A 17,174-nucleotide genomic window follows, 5' to 3' on the forward strand; every position below is an offset into this window, starting at 1 on the left:
GGAAAAAAAATATTTTACCTCAAATAATCCTTGCTTTTTAATAAGGGAATTCCCTTCTAGTGTCCAAAAATAAAGGTGTGATTTTCCACAAGTAACTATTATATTTGTATCAGTAGGGTGAAAATCTGCAGCAAATACAGCCTCATTAGAGCACTTGGAAGGAAAAAGAAAAACATTGTATCAAAATTTAAAATTCAAAGAAAACAAAACAATATGAAGTGGTTCTCTAGTCAAATTAACTAATCATCTGATTTATGAAAAATTCTGAGCTCTTCATTTATTAGTGTAGACTGGAATACTTCAGTAGAATACTCTGAAGGCAAGAGATTTTATGTTTTCATAAGTTAGTATCAAGAGTTAGCCTTCAAAACCATGTCAGATAATAAGTTCTACACTAACGTTGAGTTTTAGATGTTTTCTTTTCTGCACATCCTCCTCTCATTGCTGCCTAGATTTTCTAACCAATTCTAGAATAACTACAACAGCAAAACTTTTTTAAGGAAATGCTACTGGGATATTCCCTTTTTTCATGTTCTTTGCCTTTTATAAAGTGAAAGTGCTAAAAGGCACAAGAAGTTAAATTTAGAAAGATATTTTATGACAAGAAATCCAGACCTACATACAAGCAAGTAGTACAAAATGTCTTATTGCAACACCTTGACATCTGCCAGCTTTTCTTCTTTCTGCCAGTCCCACACAGAAAGCACGTGGTCGTTTGAGTCATCCACGGAGCACAGGCTACTTCCTCCATTCTGAGGCAAAACATGGAAAATATTAGTGCATCCCCCAACCAACATTAGAAACACAAATACAAATGCAAATGCACATTCAAAATAGTTAAATACTTCTGTGTAGATGAAAGTGACATATTTACACTTTAATTGTTACATTTTTAGTCATCACATAAATCTCCGCAAAATATAATAATTTGTAGGGTCATTGAAAAATAGGGCTAAAAAGGCATCTAGAAGCAGAACTCTTGCAAACTGCAGACAGACTTTGCCAGGAACGAGGTAGGTATCTCTTTTCTAACAATTCCTTTAGTCTTCCTTCATGTATCATATTTCCTAGACCTTCTCCAGTTCATACACATTTTTCTGATCTGTGAATCCAAAGACAGAGGAGGAAATCCAACCAAGACTGTGCCTGAACTGGGGGGAGCTGAGCGACATCCGTCTCACCAGTGATGGGAACTCCTGTACAATCACCAGATCTTTTTCCAAACAGTAGCTATCTGGAAGGTACTTTTTGGACCATTTTTCTGCAATTTCTTTGGTGTTCACTCCTAGCTGTGGAATAAACCATCAAGTAATGTCTAATTGCTTTCCAGCCCATTCAAATGTGATTTTCGTATCCTGTTGCTCCTGGCATCAGCTGTGTTATTAATAGCTTGACTGCAGATGATTTTGCTGGCACAGACTGAGCCTGCGGTGACACAAACACCCCTTTGGCAGCCACGCTGACACAAACAGCCCTTCCTTTGCCACCCATAGCACAGCCGCTTGTTGCTGCCGCTTGAGCGGAGCCACTGCAAAAGTTTGGGCTATTACAGAGTCAGCCTGTTTGGGGAATGGATCAGGTTTGGGGACGAAAAGAAGACCTAAGAAAACTCTGCTTCTTTTTGCTTATATATGAGGTTGCTTGGTTGTTTTCCTGATGAATACACATCTCAGACACAGCTATGGAAATAACTGTGCCAAGGCAACTCGTGAGGTGGGACAGAGAGAGGACTGAGAACCCTGAAGAGAGGGCTGTCTGAAATGAGATAAGCAGTACTGCCACGGGATGGGAAAAGTGATGCTCAAAACAGGCCAAGCCATGACTGTGAAATCACAGCATAAAGCAAATGTACTAAACACTTTCTTGCTCCTGACATCTGCCAATAGCAGTCCTTTGTTATTAAGTACCTATTTCTTCCTCCAGGGAGATATATAGAGAGTATTTCCTTGCTATTCCTTTTTATTTATTCTTCAAAGCTGATCTTGAACTGTGTTGGCTTTCAACTTTGTGTTCTTAACCAGCTCTCCCAATTCACTCCTCTCTATTTCACTTTCTGTAAAATCTGTTGATGACAATATTTTAAGTGTTTGTGGAAACTTTTAAGGAAGTACATTGTACCCATGGAATACACCCTTTAGTCCTCTCCTTTTTAAAAATGCTGCTGAGACAACCAGACACCACCACATACAGCGCTTACAGATTCTGTTCTATGCGGAGAGTTTCGAGACCTGCGCGTGTCAGGTTACAGACTCATGTTTTTATACAGGACTGCTTGTGTCATCTTTTTTCACCTCCCTGATAGACTAGAGTTGAAGGGCTAACAACAGGATTCTAATTCTTTACAGTCCTTTATCCACATGCCTTTGCTGCTTTCAAGCAAAAGATTTTGCTTCTCCTATGGGAGCTCCTGTTTTTCAAATCCAAAATCAGTAGTATGGGCCATTGTAAAGGTCTTTCATCAGTCATTCTTTGACACAGTGTAGGGGGTTAAAAGATGTGGAAAGAGTAACTTTCTTATGTAGGAAGAAACACAACAGGATGACTAAAGAGAAGAAGAGTACTGCAATTTCAAGAACACAAGTACTTCTGCACCTGCTTGTCCCTGAAGAAATTAATTGCATTTAATGACAAGCAAAAGGTAGACCTCTGAGACTGCTGAGATATTTCTAACTTTAATAGCAACATAAACTGTTGGAAACAGCTGGGTTGCAAGCTTTCCTCCTCTGAAAAGGACGCTGAGAGAAAAGATAACTTGGAAGTTTGTTTTGCTCAGGGAAGCTAAATTTGAAAGACTTCAAAGACCTGTTCAGCAAACATTCTTAATATGACCATTTACTTTACTTACAGATTTAGAAAAAGCAATGCAAGTGACAGCTCGGTCAAAAAACCCCATTCCGATGACGTGCAGTGTATTCAGAGTTACAGAATCCCAGACACGCACGTGTGGTGGCAATTGCTATAAAATAAACATAGAAATAACAGCTGAAACAACGGTGGTTAAAAAAACAAGAGTGTTCGAAAAAATGAGAACGTATCAAAACAAACAGAAAACCAACATTTTATCACAATTTAAGGTATGAAAATTAAAAGAACTTCTCTAGAGTCACCCATGGAAGCACAGATACGCTACAAATGATTTGCTGAGGACTGTGCCTAGGGCCAATATCTGGGACCGACTATTCGGAGTGCACAGCACATCTGGGCTCACTGCTCTCCGGTAGTTCACCGAGGTTAACGGACACTGAGACATTCTTCATTAAGGGAAAATTGTGGATGACCCCGTGACATAGGACTTACTAGTAGGTCCAGGATCATCAGTTTAAACTGTAGTAACTGAGATAATCGTGGTCAACGTCTAACAGCAGGTGCAAAAAGGAGCTGAAGGATTTCTAGACAGTAATTAATTTCACTGTCATAAAAACGGTTGTGGAAAAGAACTGTAACTTCAGACTCCTCCTTACAACTGTAATCAGAATTAGGTTGCTTTTTGTACGTAAAATGCAGGGCAGACGCGAAGGCCCAGGACGAGCCCCAGGGCGCCCCCCGCCGCCCCGTCCCGCCCCACGCAGCGGGGCCGCCCGGAGGCAGACGCGCGCCGCGCGGCCGCTAGGGGGCGCGCGGAGGCACGCGCTGGCGCCCCGGCGCTGACCGAGCTGGGGGCGGGACCGCCAGCCGGCCACGACAGCCGCGGCCACGACAGCCGCGGCCACGACAGCCGCGGCCACGACAGCCGCGGCCACGACAGCCGCGGCCACGACAGCCGCGGCCACGACAGCCGCGGCCACGACAGCCGCGGCCACGACAGCCGCGGCCGCGCCGCTTGTCCCCTGCCCTCTCAAACCAAACGAGGATGTTCTACTACCACACCAAAAAACACAAGGCAACGGCCACGAGTATCCCTTGATCATAAGTGGAGAAATTGCCCTTTAACATAAATAAATATATACAAAAATCAATGCCAACCCAGTACCCCATTATACAAATGGCTTTTATAGAAGCTTATCTACATAACGCATTCCCCTCAATCACAGACATCAAACCTTTAGATTTTATTTCACAAATACAATGGTAACTGTATTTATGAAGTAAACAAACAAACAAACAACACTACCAGAGATCTCTCCAACACACAATAAAAGTTAATAGTTCATGTTACTATACTAAGTTATCTTTACATAAACCTCATATTGCATAACTGGGATTTTGTCTTCCTCGTTTATGTAAGTTACCTAGTGTACCGATAATTTGGTTTTATCCTAAAATTCTTCTTTGATAGCCACCAAAAACTTTGCAATAGTTTGGCTGTGACATGAGCTGCATACTCCGCGGAGTAACTTGTTCCTCGTGCTTTTCCTGCCTCTGCTTGTACCCGTTCTTTCTCACTTCTCTTAGCTCTTTGGAACAATGTTCTTCTTACCCTGTTCAAATAATCGTCTAGCCTACAGCTAAGCTTTACGATAATACAGGCAATAATAAAGAGAAAAATATTCTTGCCTAGATGATGGCAAGAGTAAGAATTTATTTTTTTCAGCAAACAACCCAAAGCCATTTTTATTTGTACTTTGGTTTTGGTGGCTGTGGTTAGAAATGTGTGCTGTAAGTTTTAATCTCTGCTGCTTCTCCTCCTTTTCTCCATATCCATCTGCCCACTCGGGTCTCCTTTGTAGCCTCATTCATCCGTGTCTCTTTTGGAGACCAGCTCCAAATTTCCCTTCAGCCTGTGTAAGTAACAGAACCAGAAACCACTGGGTAACTTTGGCAGTGTGCAATTTGCACTCTCAAATGTAGTTTTGCCTGCGTTCAGTCCTACAACGTAAGACCAATTTAACTGCAAAATGAAAAGAATATACCATGTATCTTCTTAATACTATATTCTTACGAAACAGAAGCAATTGTATGTCAGCAAAAAGGTCACTCACTTTTCCATCCTTGGATGTCCCTGCAACTTGGCCTGTTGCTATAGTGATCCTATCAGGATGGACAGCCAGGCTAAAAAAGAAAATAGAGGCGAAACTTAAAGCCATTTGTTATCTATTTCATCAAACTTATACATGAGATTGTAAAAAAATAGCCCTATTTTAGTCATATAAAGCACATAGCATACATGTAAGCATTTTAAAAGTACAAAACCAGAACCGACAAAACAATCTTCATGCTCCTTTATTCAAAAAATTCTTTTATGAACACGACAGTAATTTGGTTAAGTCCTAATACCTCAAAGCATGTATCAAACAAGCCCCAGTCTCATTTATGCTGGGATTCATCTCACCGAGATTTAAATGACTGCAGTGGATTAGGAATTTACACTTTGAGCTAGTTACTTAACTTCAGTTATCGCTAATCTGAGGTTGCAGAGACCTGGTTAGTACAGTCAGTGCTGTCTAGTGACAATACTCCAGAGCAAACAGATGTACCCACGCAAACATTGTCTTCTAGTCCTTTTCAAAAGGTAAAAAAAGTCCCTTAGTAAGAAAGAACAGGATACAGAAATTCGGAATTTTGACTCTAAAATTAAAATTGAGACTTTAAAAACAATGATCAATGTTAACTAATGTATCTAAGAAAAAGCAACCTAAATTTTGTATTAAAGGCTAGAGTACAGTCTGTTTTCCCCTTAAATTCTCTCTTGGATCTTTTTTCACTGCAGTTGCTTTGTATACAGTTCTAGAGGCCAAGTGCCCTGCAAAATGGACTGTGGCAATAACTCATTCCGCTTTACAATGCAGAAAGGTATGCCCTTTCCAATAAACCTGAAAGCTTTGAAATATCTAAAGAGTCAGAAAATTTGAAACAAAGAAATGAGATGGAACAGGTCCAAGTTAAAAATCTCCTTGTAAAACACCTAGATTATACAAATAATTCAATTTTATGAAACATGCTCACAATGCAACCAGATTTGGTTATCAAGCCTATTTTTTGGCTTTCAGGGACAATAGGTGTTTCATAATGCTTAACCTAAAGAAGGGATGTCAAACTCATTTAATACATTAGGGTCCATCAGATAATCCGAGTGCTCTTTGTCAGCTACGACCAGACCATCAAGACAAACCACATGTTTATTTAGATTTTAATTTAACAATACTGATATTTCCTGATATCTAGTATCCCCTAAGCTTGAACACAGCTAAATCACTTTGAAGCCCAAGCCGGCATGCCTGCGTGGCAGCAGACAAACCAGGCTGCTCAGGACTAGTTTACAGCACATCTGCCATGATGTAGGCACGAGTGACGATGACCAGGATGACCGCAGATGAGATTAAAACTGTTTTGTTAGTTACATTGAGCCTAAAGGACCTGTATCTGGCACCCAGACCCAGGTGAAGATTAATAATTCCATCCTACTTAAGAAACGGAAGGAGAGGAGTCTAAAGAAGTTAATGTTAAATTGTCCTAAAAACAGAGTAATGAAAATTAGTGGGTCTATAGATTAAGACAGATTGCTACTCTTCTGTATTCTCAATGTAAAAAGTATATTAGTTATGGAAAGTAAATTTTCTCAAGTAAATACGAGGAGGAATTGTCAGCAACTTAGAGAAATGAGCCGTAGCTTGGATAACATCAATACAGCAATTGCAAATAGACACATGCAAACGAGGTAGCACAGCACATATGGCAGCACAGACTTCATGGCAGGTTTCAAAAGCAAACTCAGGCTCTGTGAGGGACACTTTTGGATATCCTCAGGTCTGTGCCATCACACCCTGACAGCAGTTGCTTTGTGTGCTGACTAGACAGAGCTATAACACACATTTGACATCCTTACCATGGCTACAGCCAGACCTTTATTTCTGCAAATGTATTGTCAGGCATAAGGACTCAACCTATGCATGACTTAGAGATTAAATCACTTGAATTTTCAAAACTATATTAAAAGAACAAAACAATCCCTCCCAAATACTGTTTTATGAAGAAAAAAGCAGGGTTATTAGGCAACTTACCACTTCACATCATCATTATGACCAGTGTAATGTCTCTGAAGTTGCTCTTCAACGTTGAATAACACAACTACAGATGCGATGAAATATACAGTTTCGCCCGTTGGAAGAAGATAGAGATTACTGCGACAGTCCCGACCCCTATATCCATAGCTAGCGTGTTGGTCAAGCTGCAATAACATGATCTACCAATGAAGAATGTTAAAAATAAGAAAAACAAAATGGATTTTCTGGCCATGAATTTCCTGAAGTTGGCATCTCCTGGCCTGAGCACAGCTTTATCAGGTGACAGCCTTCAGAACTCTCTCCCTTACTACAGTAAAGAGAGCTAAAGCATTTCACAGAGCACGGTACTGAAAACCTACACATCCCACAAAAAATACACAGTAAAGAATACGGGAATTTGTAGACATATTATCTCTTTAGTAGTCCCCTGGAATTTGCTAAATGACAGACTAAGGCGATATTAATTTTGTTCCAAGCATATTTACTATTTACACTGGTTGACTAATTAAAATAAAAATTTAGACTTAATGGAAATGCTAATAAGCCATTCAGTACATCTCCCTGCATTACATCAGGATTGATTGCTTTATCCTTTGTGCAGGTTGATTGATTTCATTATTCTGGGCATTACCAGCCAGATGGATATGAAACCGTAAAAGGGTTACATCATCCATTCCAATTTATTTTGGTAGTATTTAAAATGCAGTGGCCCAGATTCTGATGCTAGTCATATCAACACTAATCTAAAATTAATCCAATGAAATAACTGGAATTAATCCAGAAATAATCTCATTTAGACTGAATGTCAATTCAGCCAAATTATGTAGTTTTATTTTTCTGAAGAGTCATTAGGGACTAGAACTATTTCGGCTTTCATTTTTTATGAGAACAGAGAGAAACAGCATTAGCAGGATCTTGGCAGAATAGAAGTGCATTCTAACTCAGTCAATATGGAGAAACTGGCTGTGATAAATATATGGAGAGGTACTGAAACCCCAATTATACGATATTAAAAAGATAGTTGTGCACTATTCTTTATGGTCAATGATAACCCAGTCAAGCTAAAACACATTCACCTTATCCAAGAAGTAAGGACAATAGTTATCTTACTTCTAAAACAGGAATTTAAATAACAGCTTGCTATTTTTTTCTGATATGAATAAATGCAATAGAAGTAGTACTGCACATGCAACCATCAAAAAGTGCACTCAAAAATACAGCTTTTGGACTACAAAACTGAAATATTTTAGCCAAAGTTCCTTCTAGTTTGAGACATTCAAATTTGAAGATATGTAAACAAGCAATATCTTCAAATTAGAAAGCATTTTCTATCAATTTTGAACGTGCCTCTAAAAGTTAGAATTACTACTCTAGATTGCAGGACAATGCTTTATTTGTTTAAATTTATTTTACCCTATAAGGCCAGACACCATTACCAATTGAAGCCAACATAGAATTTCCCTAGTTCAACAATATACAATCGAGTTTATATCGAACTAGCAGTTGAAGCTAGCATTAGGCATTGGACTTTTAAAAGAAGTGAAGTAAAAGCTTTATACAGACGTTCAAAAGGAACAAATCTCTGTGTATGAAAATAGCTGTTAAATGGGAAAGATTACATTCTTTAGGGAAAATCTCCTTTCTTTATCATTCTTCCTCTGGGGAACAATGCTGCATTCAACGCTTCACATGATGGCTGTTGTCAAACACTCAGTTTCTTTCTATCAGCCTTTTTTCTCAGATGTAAACTCCTGGGGTTGATCCCTCCTTCTCATGGTTTCCCACACTCGGATTCAGTAGCTTCAACTTGGATTTGGTGAGTTGGTACTTCGGGGAATGTTATCGTGACCTTTTCTTTCCATGTGGCCTGTGGCCTTTGTTTCAAGCCTCCCGCCTGCCAAAGGAGCTGCCCTCAAGCCGGCCTGTGCCAATCCCGGTGTCTCCAGTGCCCATTTCTCGCTCAGGTTTCGCCACCTCTGCTCCAGCCCTCCCTCACACCTCACCACTCAGCATTTCTGAATATATCTGATGTGCTCTGAATCTTTTTTGGCTTATTCAGATACCTGCTAACACAACTGTAAAACTGCTTTATGGTTCAGCTATGCCCTGAAATCTGCCCACACTTGATTTTCTTCCTTCTGTTTCTCATCATAGTCTGCTTTGCCTTTTCCATTTGTCCATCTGACCTCCTGTATCTTGCTCCTCTTTCCCCATTCTTACAAATTTACAGCATTTCTGGCTCTAATTCCCCAGCCAGGCTGATTTGTCTGCTACAGAGATGTTTTCTCCTATTCCCATTCTGTTGCCCTCCAAGCAAACAGCTCAGCTTCTCCAACTTAACTGGAATGAATGCCTGCAATATTGGTTGGTTTTCTGCTGTCCTTGTCTTTCTCTTTAAACTGTTTTATGATCCTGCCCCTAGCTTTTCTTCTCACCATTAGAGCCTCTAATTTTTTTTTTAAAGTCTTTCATATACCTAGTCATTGGTGTACCTTTTAAATATGGATATTAAGGTTGAGTTTAACTGCAAAGAAATTAAAATGTGAAAAAGTTAGCACAGTATTTTGGGAAAAACATGCATCCCCCTCAGTAACCAATTAGGGTTCTTTAGATCATTTTATTAATCCATACCTTTTCTATTCACAGACAACCTTTATATGTAGGATTCTGCTGGGCATACACACACACACCTGGAAGGACATACGAATATTCAAACTAAAAACAATTCTCCATCTGGCAAATATTCAGTCATTTCAGTAAGCTTAAATGAGAAACTAATGAGACTGAAATCATTACCTACTCTAATTATAATTTCCCTTAATAGTCTGAAATATTAACTTCAGCTTCCACCTACACACTGCTAATGACAGTCTGTTGTTTCGTGGTTGGGTTTTTGTTGTTTCAGCAGTATCCTAACGCATTCTCCCATACACATCATCCATACACACCGTACAAGTGGAAAAAGGCATCATTAAGCTCTGCTGTGATATATGGTGAGAGCCTGTACAAGAATTAGAAGGTAAAATGCTGCAAGCAGTATTTATCACTCTAATCTCAGATGTTTTATTAATTTTGTGGATTTTTTGGTTTTTAACTCATCTTCAGTTATTCCTGTATGCATGATCTATGCAGTTCCAGCAGAGTGGGATAGAACCCACAGGCTCAGCTGCAACAGGAATAATAAGAATGGTTACTAAATCTGTCATTAATCTCTTGTGAATACAATGGGACTTTTGGAAACTCTCTGGGTGCATTCTGAAACCACATGCAGTTCTATTTATACAACTTTGCAAAAGACTATATACAGCCTGTCTTCTTTTTTATGAAGACAAAGCAACTTCCTATTTGCACCGTGTGGGACGAAAAAAAAGTCTTTTTCTTAAAATAGAAAACCTTATGAAGACTTCATCTCTCTAAAGATAGATCTTGTGATTATATTTTATCTTGAATCATCTATTACATACACTAAAATTACACAAAAATGAAATTTCAGTTCTTTTTTTCAATAAAGCAAATATTTTCTCATTATATTTAAATGTCAAAATTTCTGTATGTAATGAAACACTGATTTCTTTCAAGTCAGAATTCTTTAAGTATGTCCACTCACAGAAGTCAGTGGAAAATGCTGGTTGTTCGGTATCTATGGTGCTTAAACACAGTTTAAAATCTAAATTCAAATATTATTTTATATATGATATCTTAAGAATTTTATTGCTGAGCACCAGTTGCAACAAATGAATCAGTTGTGAAGTGCTATTCAGTTCCAGGCTTACTCAGGTACTGAGTTGATTGTAGCATCCTCTAAAGGACAATAACGCACATTTTAATTGAACACAGTCTAAAATGATAAATTACTATTAAGAATCAGCAAAATAAACTGAGCTTGCTTTACGCATACTGTAATTCATAATCACAGCTCGCTACATTCTTACAATATGCCTAGTTTAATCTTTAGCTAATTAGCATGCTTCAGACCTAACCTTCAAGCAACATTTAACCAAAATCCTTCCTAAGCTGCCCCCTTGCACTTCCCAAAGTGCAGAACAGCAGCCTCAAGAAATTAACACTCGTTTCAACAGAATGTCACTTCACTAATGAAATGAACCCTATTAATAAAGATCTTAATTTTGCTGTACTTCAGCATGAAAAATTACTTAAAACAAATCATTAAGAAATGATTGATTTCCAGTATTCTCTAGCACAAAAAGGATACACCCATTCCAGTTTAAGCCTCTTGGCTGGTAGTTCTACTTTTGCTTCCAAATTGTAAGATTCCACTTGCTCTTTGGGCATGTACATAGTAACAGGACGTCCACGAAGAAACATTTTTACGTATCCTTCTTCTACAAAAGGTCAGAAATGTTTAGTGTTACACAAAAAAGACACCAGTGGAGAACTGCAGTGCTCCTCCATCCCTTCCCACTTAACAGTTTGGTGCGTTACAATTACAAAACGACATGCAATCTCATACTTAGAAATTAAAGTTTGTTTTTTTTTTTTTCCTAAACCATAATCACTAAGCAGAATTTTTTTAAAAACATACCAAGTCCCTTTTTCCTCTAAATATTTTGAGCAGCAGAATTAGGACTAAACAATGTCATGAAGAACTACAAAACCAAAAGGACTGAAATAAAAACTTTTTTTGGTGAAAAATACTGTTACAATATTACAGTTTTTAAATATTAAAAATTAAGGGGAAACATCAAAGATTACAATTAACGCAGAAATACCACTTAAAATTAATTTTATTTTTTAATCAATATTTACAGTGGAGCATCAGCATCTAAGTATTTTCCATCTCAGTTGCATTCTTTGCATCTCAGTGTAAAGATACACTTTACACTTGATACAGTGTTAGAGATACATTCAAAATAATGAACACAAACAATTAGTAAAAGGAACCATGCTGATGTACATGCAGAAGAGATATATGCTTTAAGAATCACTAAACATTGAAAAAGGAATGACAACATTGACAGCAAATTAAAAGAAAGGAAAATGACATACAGGAGACAAGCTACAAAAACTGAGTTGGTTGACAGAAGTAAACATTTCTAGAAGAAAATACTAAAAGTAATGTGTTGAACTGGTAAGAAATATTTTTGGGGAAGAGAAGCAGGGATTAATAACAGATCTGGAAGTACTGACTTGGGGACTTCATGGGGCTTATAAAACTAGGAGATCTGGGAAATGCCATGAAGGTCTGACTAGGATTTTTGGGAACTGGCAAGGCCAAAGTGGGTGTCCTGTGAACTTCTGGTGAAGTTTGTCCAGATTCAGAACGTGCTGGCTCTTGCTGCTTCATCGGCAGATCAAGGAGTTCAGCCTTGTTCTCATGCGAATCAAGCAGTTTTGGAGTCAGTGACATCTGTAGAGTTACTAGACAGAATAATCGTGGGCACAGAGGAAACGGAAGGGCAAAAGTAACAAAATCATGTAAATGAAAAAAATTATAAAATTTAGAACTGTTAAAATCATGCTATGAATTATTAAGCATCATTACAACTATACCATTTTTTTTTTAATTTGAAAACTAAGGCTTTATTTTAATTGGAAATATGCATATGCTACAAATCCTGACTAAATTAATAAAAATGACTGGTTGAACAAATAAACATTATAACTATGCTGTATTACCTAAATATATGAAAATTTTGCCTTTAGACTAATTCATTTGGGAAAGAGATTTACCTGATCTGTCACAGTAAGGTTACAGCTAGGGCTCTCTAGGTTCATTTACAGAATTCATACATATAGTGAAAACAACAGAAAACCGAATGTTAAAAAGAAGTAATAATAATGGTGAAACAATGGTGACAGATGGTTGGAGCTTAAGATGCCTGATAAAATGCTAGAATACTGGAAATGTTTTTAAAAATCTACTCCAATAGATCTGTATTGGCAAATAAACCATAGAGAGTAGAGCATTAAATAGCAGAGCATTGCAGCACTGTTTGCATGCGCATGCAGCATCTATTTAATAAGCCTGAAGCACATGCCAGTATTACTGATACTGGTGCACTGGAAGTCAACAGATTTTCAGCAGTGACAACCACTGACTGTGCTATCAGAAGTTGGGAATGAACAAAAGTTTAATTCATTGACCTGCTTTTCTTACCTGAAACTTATGGGACTCATTAAACTTGCATATTTAGCCACCTACAGTGGAAGTATTTGACCTAGTCAGTCAAAACTCCTTTTTAGAGTAAATAGCAGGAAACAGGCAGTTTTGGACAAATTAATCACACTTTGAAGCAGATGTCCACAAACAAGAATAGCAAATTATACCAAATATATCATACCAAGTATATAAATTATGCCTTCAGGATGCCTCTCTCTCTACTCACTATAAAGAGGAATTTATGCTGACTAGGTCAGGCACCAAAATATATACTGTTTATTTATTTCTAGCTTTTGGTAATGTTAATTCCATCTGTACTTATTTTTATTGCTAATCCAAATGTACCATCTACATCTCTTTCTTTGCACTTTTCATAACTAAGGTTTTAAGACAGCAGAGCTCTACATGTGAAGACGTAGATGTAAAGACAGACAACCATCAAAATACAAAGACAGACAAATGGTAAAACTTTTAGACAAATGTATCTTTTACATCTGCAATTTTGTAAATTTCAAATTTTTGCTGAAAATAACTGCAAAAATTAACAGTTACTGAACTGAACTAAGAAGGCACATGAATGCTAGCAGGATCTGCAAAGGAGACCACTACCGATTGCAGGCATAAAATGGTACAAAGAATACACAGAGGTAGAGACTCTCTAAAAGACTTTGCCTTGAGAACAAACATTCTTTGCTTTGTGAAATTTTAGATTCATTGCAAAGCTGAAAGATGCCGATTAGTGGAAAAACTGTCAGGATTTGGCTATCTCTAAAAAGCAAGACAAATCTGTGATTATATCACAGACATAAACATGCATCAAAAATGTGCATATTTACACCACAGTTTAGCTAAAGCTTTAGAAAACAATACAATATGTTTACCAAATGTAACTCTGCTTTATGACATTGAGCAAGAAGCACTGAGAAATTAGTTGGAGGCCTAGGTCTGTTTATTCAACATTTAGAAAAATCTACAGTCTACTCAGTAAGAAAAAGCAAGAGAAAAAAAACAAGGCTTCTATAACCATGTTAGGCTAACAGCGAAACAGCCAATAAAGGGGCAAATTCTAGATGAATTTCAGCAGAAGTGCAGAACACCATTTCCAACACAGTGAACATCCACGTGTTGCCATATAGCTCTCTCAACATATTTTTTCTAATTCAAATTCTTCTGAAAAATTCCCCAGGAATCTAAATTATAACCCATTATTATTATTAAAGTGCCTCTGAGGGTTATAATTCAGTAGACTGTCCAATAGATGGTATAATATTTTTGTCTCAGTCAAAAGAATTAGGGAAGTTTTAACATTGCAAAATGTGCGCAAGTTAGAAAACAGCTGTTGATACATTGAGTTTTTATCCCACCAGTACCATGTTTGCTTCGAGAGCTATGAGGTTTTGGAAGTGAAGCCTACCTTTGCAGTGGGTCACACGGCGCTTCCCTTGTGATTACAGAGACAGAGACAGAAGGGCTGGATAAAGATGTGTTTGAATACAATAAACTCACTAAATACCCGCTCTAGCCGCTGTCCATTGCATTCTGCTGGAGGCCAACCTGGTGCTTGACAAAACCCTGAGCCACACTCCGTGCCATACGTTGGGTAATTACAGTCAAAACCCTCTTCCTCCAGCTAGGGGCCCTGTTTAGTTCTTCTATCATGAAAATACTAGCTTAAGTTCCGTTATGCAACTATATGCTTAAAATAAGTAAAATATCAAGTATAACTTTCTTAGAAAAAAATAATTAATTGCAGTAGGAATTTTGTTCAGGTAAGAAGGGTAAAAGTAGTGTCACGTGTGTTTAATTACTGGTCTTTATCTACAGGAAAAGTGTTAGAAGAAAAATTATTCCAAATATCTTTGCTTACAAGGTGCAAGGGAAGAAGAAATGTCACACAAGAAAACTCTATTCTGTGTGAATCAGAAGTTTTCTTTTTCTAAACCAACAGTTTTCATGAAAGGGATACAGACCGTGACTGTATTGCCATGAAATACTTAAGCACTTACTTAGTTTTATATATTGAGTTCAAAATCAATTACACTAAACCCTGAAGTATGGCTTAAGAGCTTTGTTGGATGCTGATCAATCAGCTCAGTAAACAAAAGATTTTCTACTTTTTCAGCTTAATGTATGATTACTGTTACAGAACTATACACAAAAAGAATATGATACATCTGGTAAATCAACAGGATCTTTCCTTTCCCTATTTCATTAAAAGAAAGCTTTTATATTAGTTGTCCTTGATTTTTCAGAACAAAAATAACTGTTATGTATGTTATGCATGTATGTTATTCCACTCTATATCTTGTATGATTGTTCAAAAGTTTGCAGATGTCTCATGACGAGGACAAATTCTCCTTTCGCTTATATCCACTATTTCACTTTTGAAATCTTTTTACAAGGATAATACATAAGTAGGAAAAACTAGAGTGGTTTTCAAATTCAAGACAGACCTCCAAAACTGTAGCACCTTTTTTATTTGTAATTTGACAAATTTTATTATGAGGCATTGGGACAGAGGAGGCATTCTTTAACAGTAGTTGATGGCTCCCTTTTATGACTAAATTAACATGACAGCAGCATAGCTTGAATTTGGCAGATGCTTTAATTAACAAAATCTTAATACTGCTTTGAAAGCGAAGACATATTTGGGGTAAGAAGACACGGCCTTTTTCTTTGTCTTCTTAAAAAGAATCCTAACTGGAAAATAAACCTATTGGGCCAATAAAAACTACAGCAAACTGATCAACTTTTAAAAAATATGTCATCAGTAGCCTGGAAGTATCATGCTGAGATTCCCAATACCAGTTGCTAGGCATCCAACAGAAAAAAAAAGAATGAAAAAAAAAAATCTATTATCACAGTTGTTTTCTTAAAAATGTTAAAAGTTCCTACCTGCACTGAACATTGGTTCCTTGGGTTTGCTGTGAAAATAACGAAGACATTTCTATTTTAAAAAAGCATGTACATACAGTCTGCGCATATAAAGGTATCAATATAAAATTTAAAATTTAATATAAAAGATATTAAATATTTTGTGTGTACTTATAAATAAAAAAGACCTTTTCAGTTCAATTATTTACAAGGTAAATCCCCAGTCAGGCACAATTAAAACCAGCATACACTGTGGCTCCTTGATGGCAGGTGTTAAAACTTTTACATTCAGTTCTCCTTACATTCTCAGAACTATACATTTTCCTTTGCTAACTATCAAATCCTCTTCTCCGGCAGAGTCAGCCCAGTTACAGGAGAACACAGAAACTGGTCATGAGTAGCTGCATCAGTTTTGGTTTCCAATCAGTGAGATTTGATAGTCTAAAATCTATGACTACAATGAAAAGCTGGGAATACATTCTTAACTACAAAATCTCTCTGCATATGTGGAGCAGAGGGGGCTACTGGATCAGTGCATGTGTGGGTGCTCGGTTACTTCATGGCTTTGTTCTCTCTGGATCTAGGGAGCAAACCAAAGTTGGAATCGTGCTACAAAGAGTTTACATAAAATATGGAACTTCACAATTGCACCTTGGTGAATGACAGTACTTGGTAAAATCCAGAAAGCACAAATCCATCATGATTAAAACATCTTTTCTTTCTCACTGTACCGGTGCCTGGAAGACAAGGTGAAATGGTTCATTTTTTTGTCTTGAGAAATTATTTGGCAAAACTTGAGGGGAAATACACGAAGCATGTGGAGAAGGAAGAGGCAGAAAAGCTATGGAACTCTCTGGATAGTACTACCCTGGCCAGAAAGAACCATCTATTTTTCAAGAAATGCCAGTCATTTGTTTTCTTTGTCCTTTACTGCTGCATAATGAAGCTTGAGGGTGTTGTTTCTGATGAAGCATGGAAGGGACACAAAGCTATATAATGCGTTTTTTTGGCCTCCCAGATCCGTTTTCTTTCTATTCAGCAAAACTTTTGACATATCAGATTACTGTTGTGTGTTTCTTAGAGTGATCCCAAAAGGGTTGAAAGCTCTGTCATTCTGAAGGGGAAATGCTGAAATATTAAGTATCCCTAGAGCTGTTATGCCGTCTCCGCATCCATTCCTAGACTGCAGTGGGCAGATAAAGAGAAACCAAAAAAAGAAACAAAACTGGGCTGGCTTT

At 37.6% G+C, this 17,174-nt stretch overlaps 1 protein-coding gene across 7 annotated transcripts in view; it reads right to left on the reverse strand.

Annotated features, from left to right (window-relative positions):
* Nucleotides 1-17,174, reverse strand: part of EML1 (EMAP like 1) — a 128,309-nt gene that overhangs the window by 19,878 nt on the left and 91,257 nt on the right. For 4 of the 7 annotated variants that reach the window (XM_065637117.1, XM_065637120.1, XM_065637119.1 and 1 more), the window contains 8 exons: nucleotides 15,958-15,986; nucleotides 14,477-14,503; nucleotides 11,155-11,284; nucleotides 6,939-7,088; nucleotides 4,920-4,989; nucleotides 2,846-2,956; nucleotides 657-752; nucleotides 19-153 (listed from right to left, as the gene is read on the reverse strand). In XM_065637117.1, the coding sequence (XP_065493189.1) occupies nucleotides 19-153; nucleotides 657-752; nucleotides 2,846-2,956; nucleotides 4,920-4,989; nucleotides 6,939-7,088; nucleotides 11,155-11,284; nucleotides 14,477-14,503; nucleotides 15,958-15,986 (748 nt within the window). The remainder of the gene's footprint in view (nucleotides 1-18; nucleotides 154-656; nucleotides 753-2,845; nucleotides 2,957-4,919; nucleotides 4,990-6,938; nucleotides 7,089-11,154; nucleotides 11,285-14,476; nucleotides 14,504-15,957; nucleotides 15,987-17,174) is intronic. The other 3 variants (XM_065637121.1, XM_065637122.1, XM_065637116.1) reach the window with 1 other exon arrangement.

The sequence above is a fragment of the Caloenas nicobarica genome, chromosome 5 (assembly GCF_036013445.1).
Source record: "Caloenas nicobarica isolate bCalNic1 chromosome 5, bCalNic1.hap1, whole genome shotgun sequence".
NCBI lineage: Eukaryota > Metazoa > Chordata > Aves > Columbiformes > Columbidae > Caloenas > Caloenas nicobarica.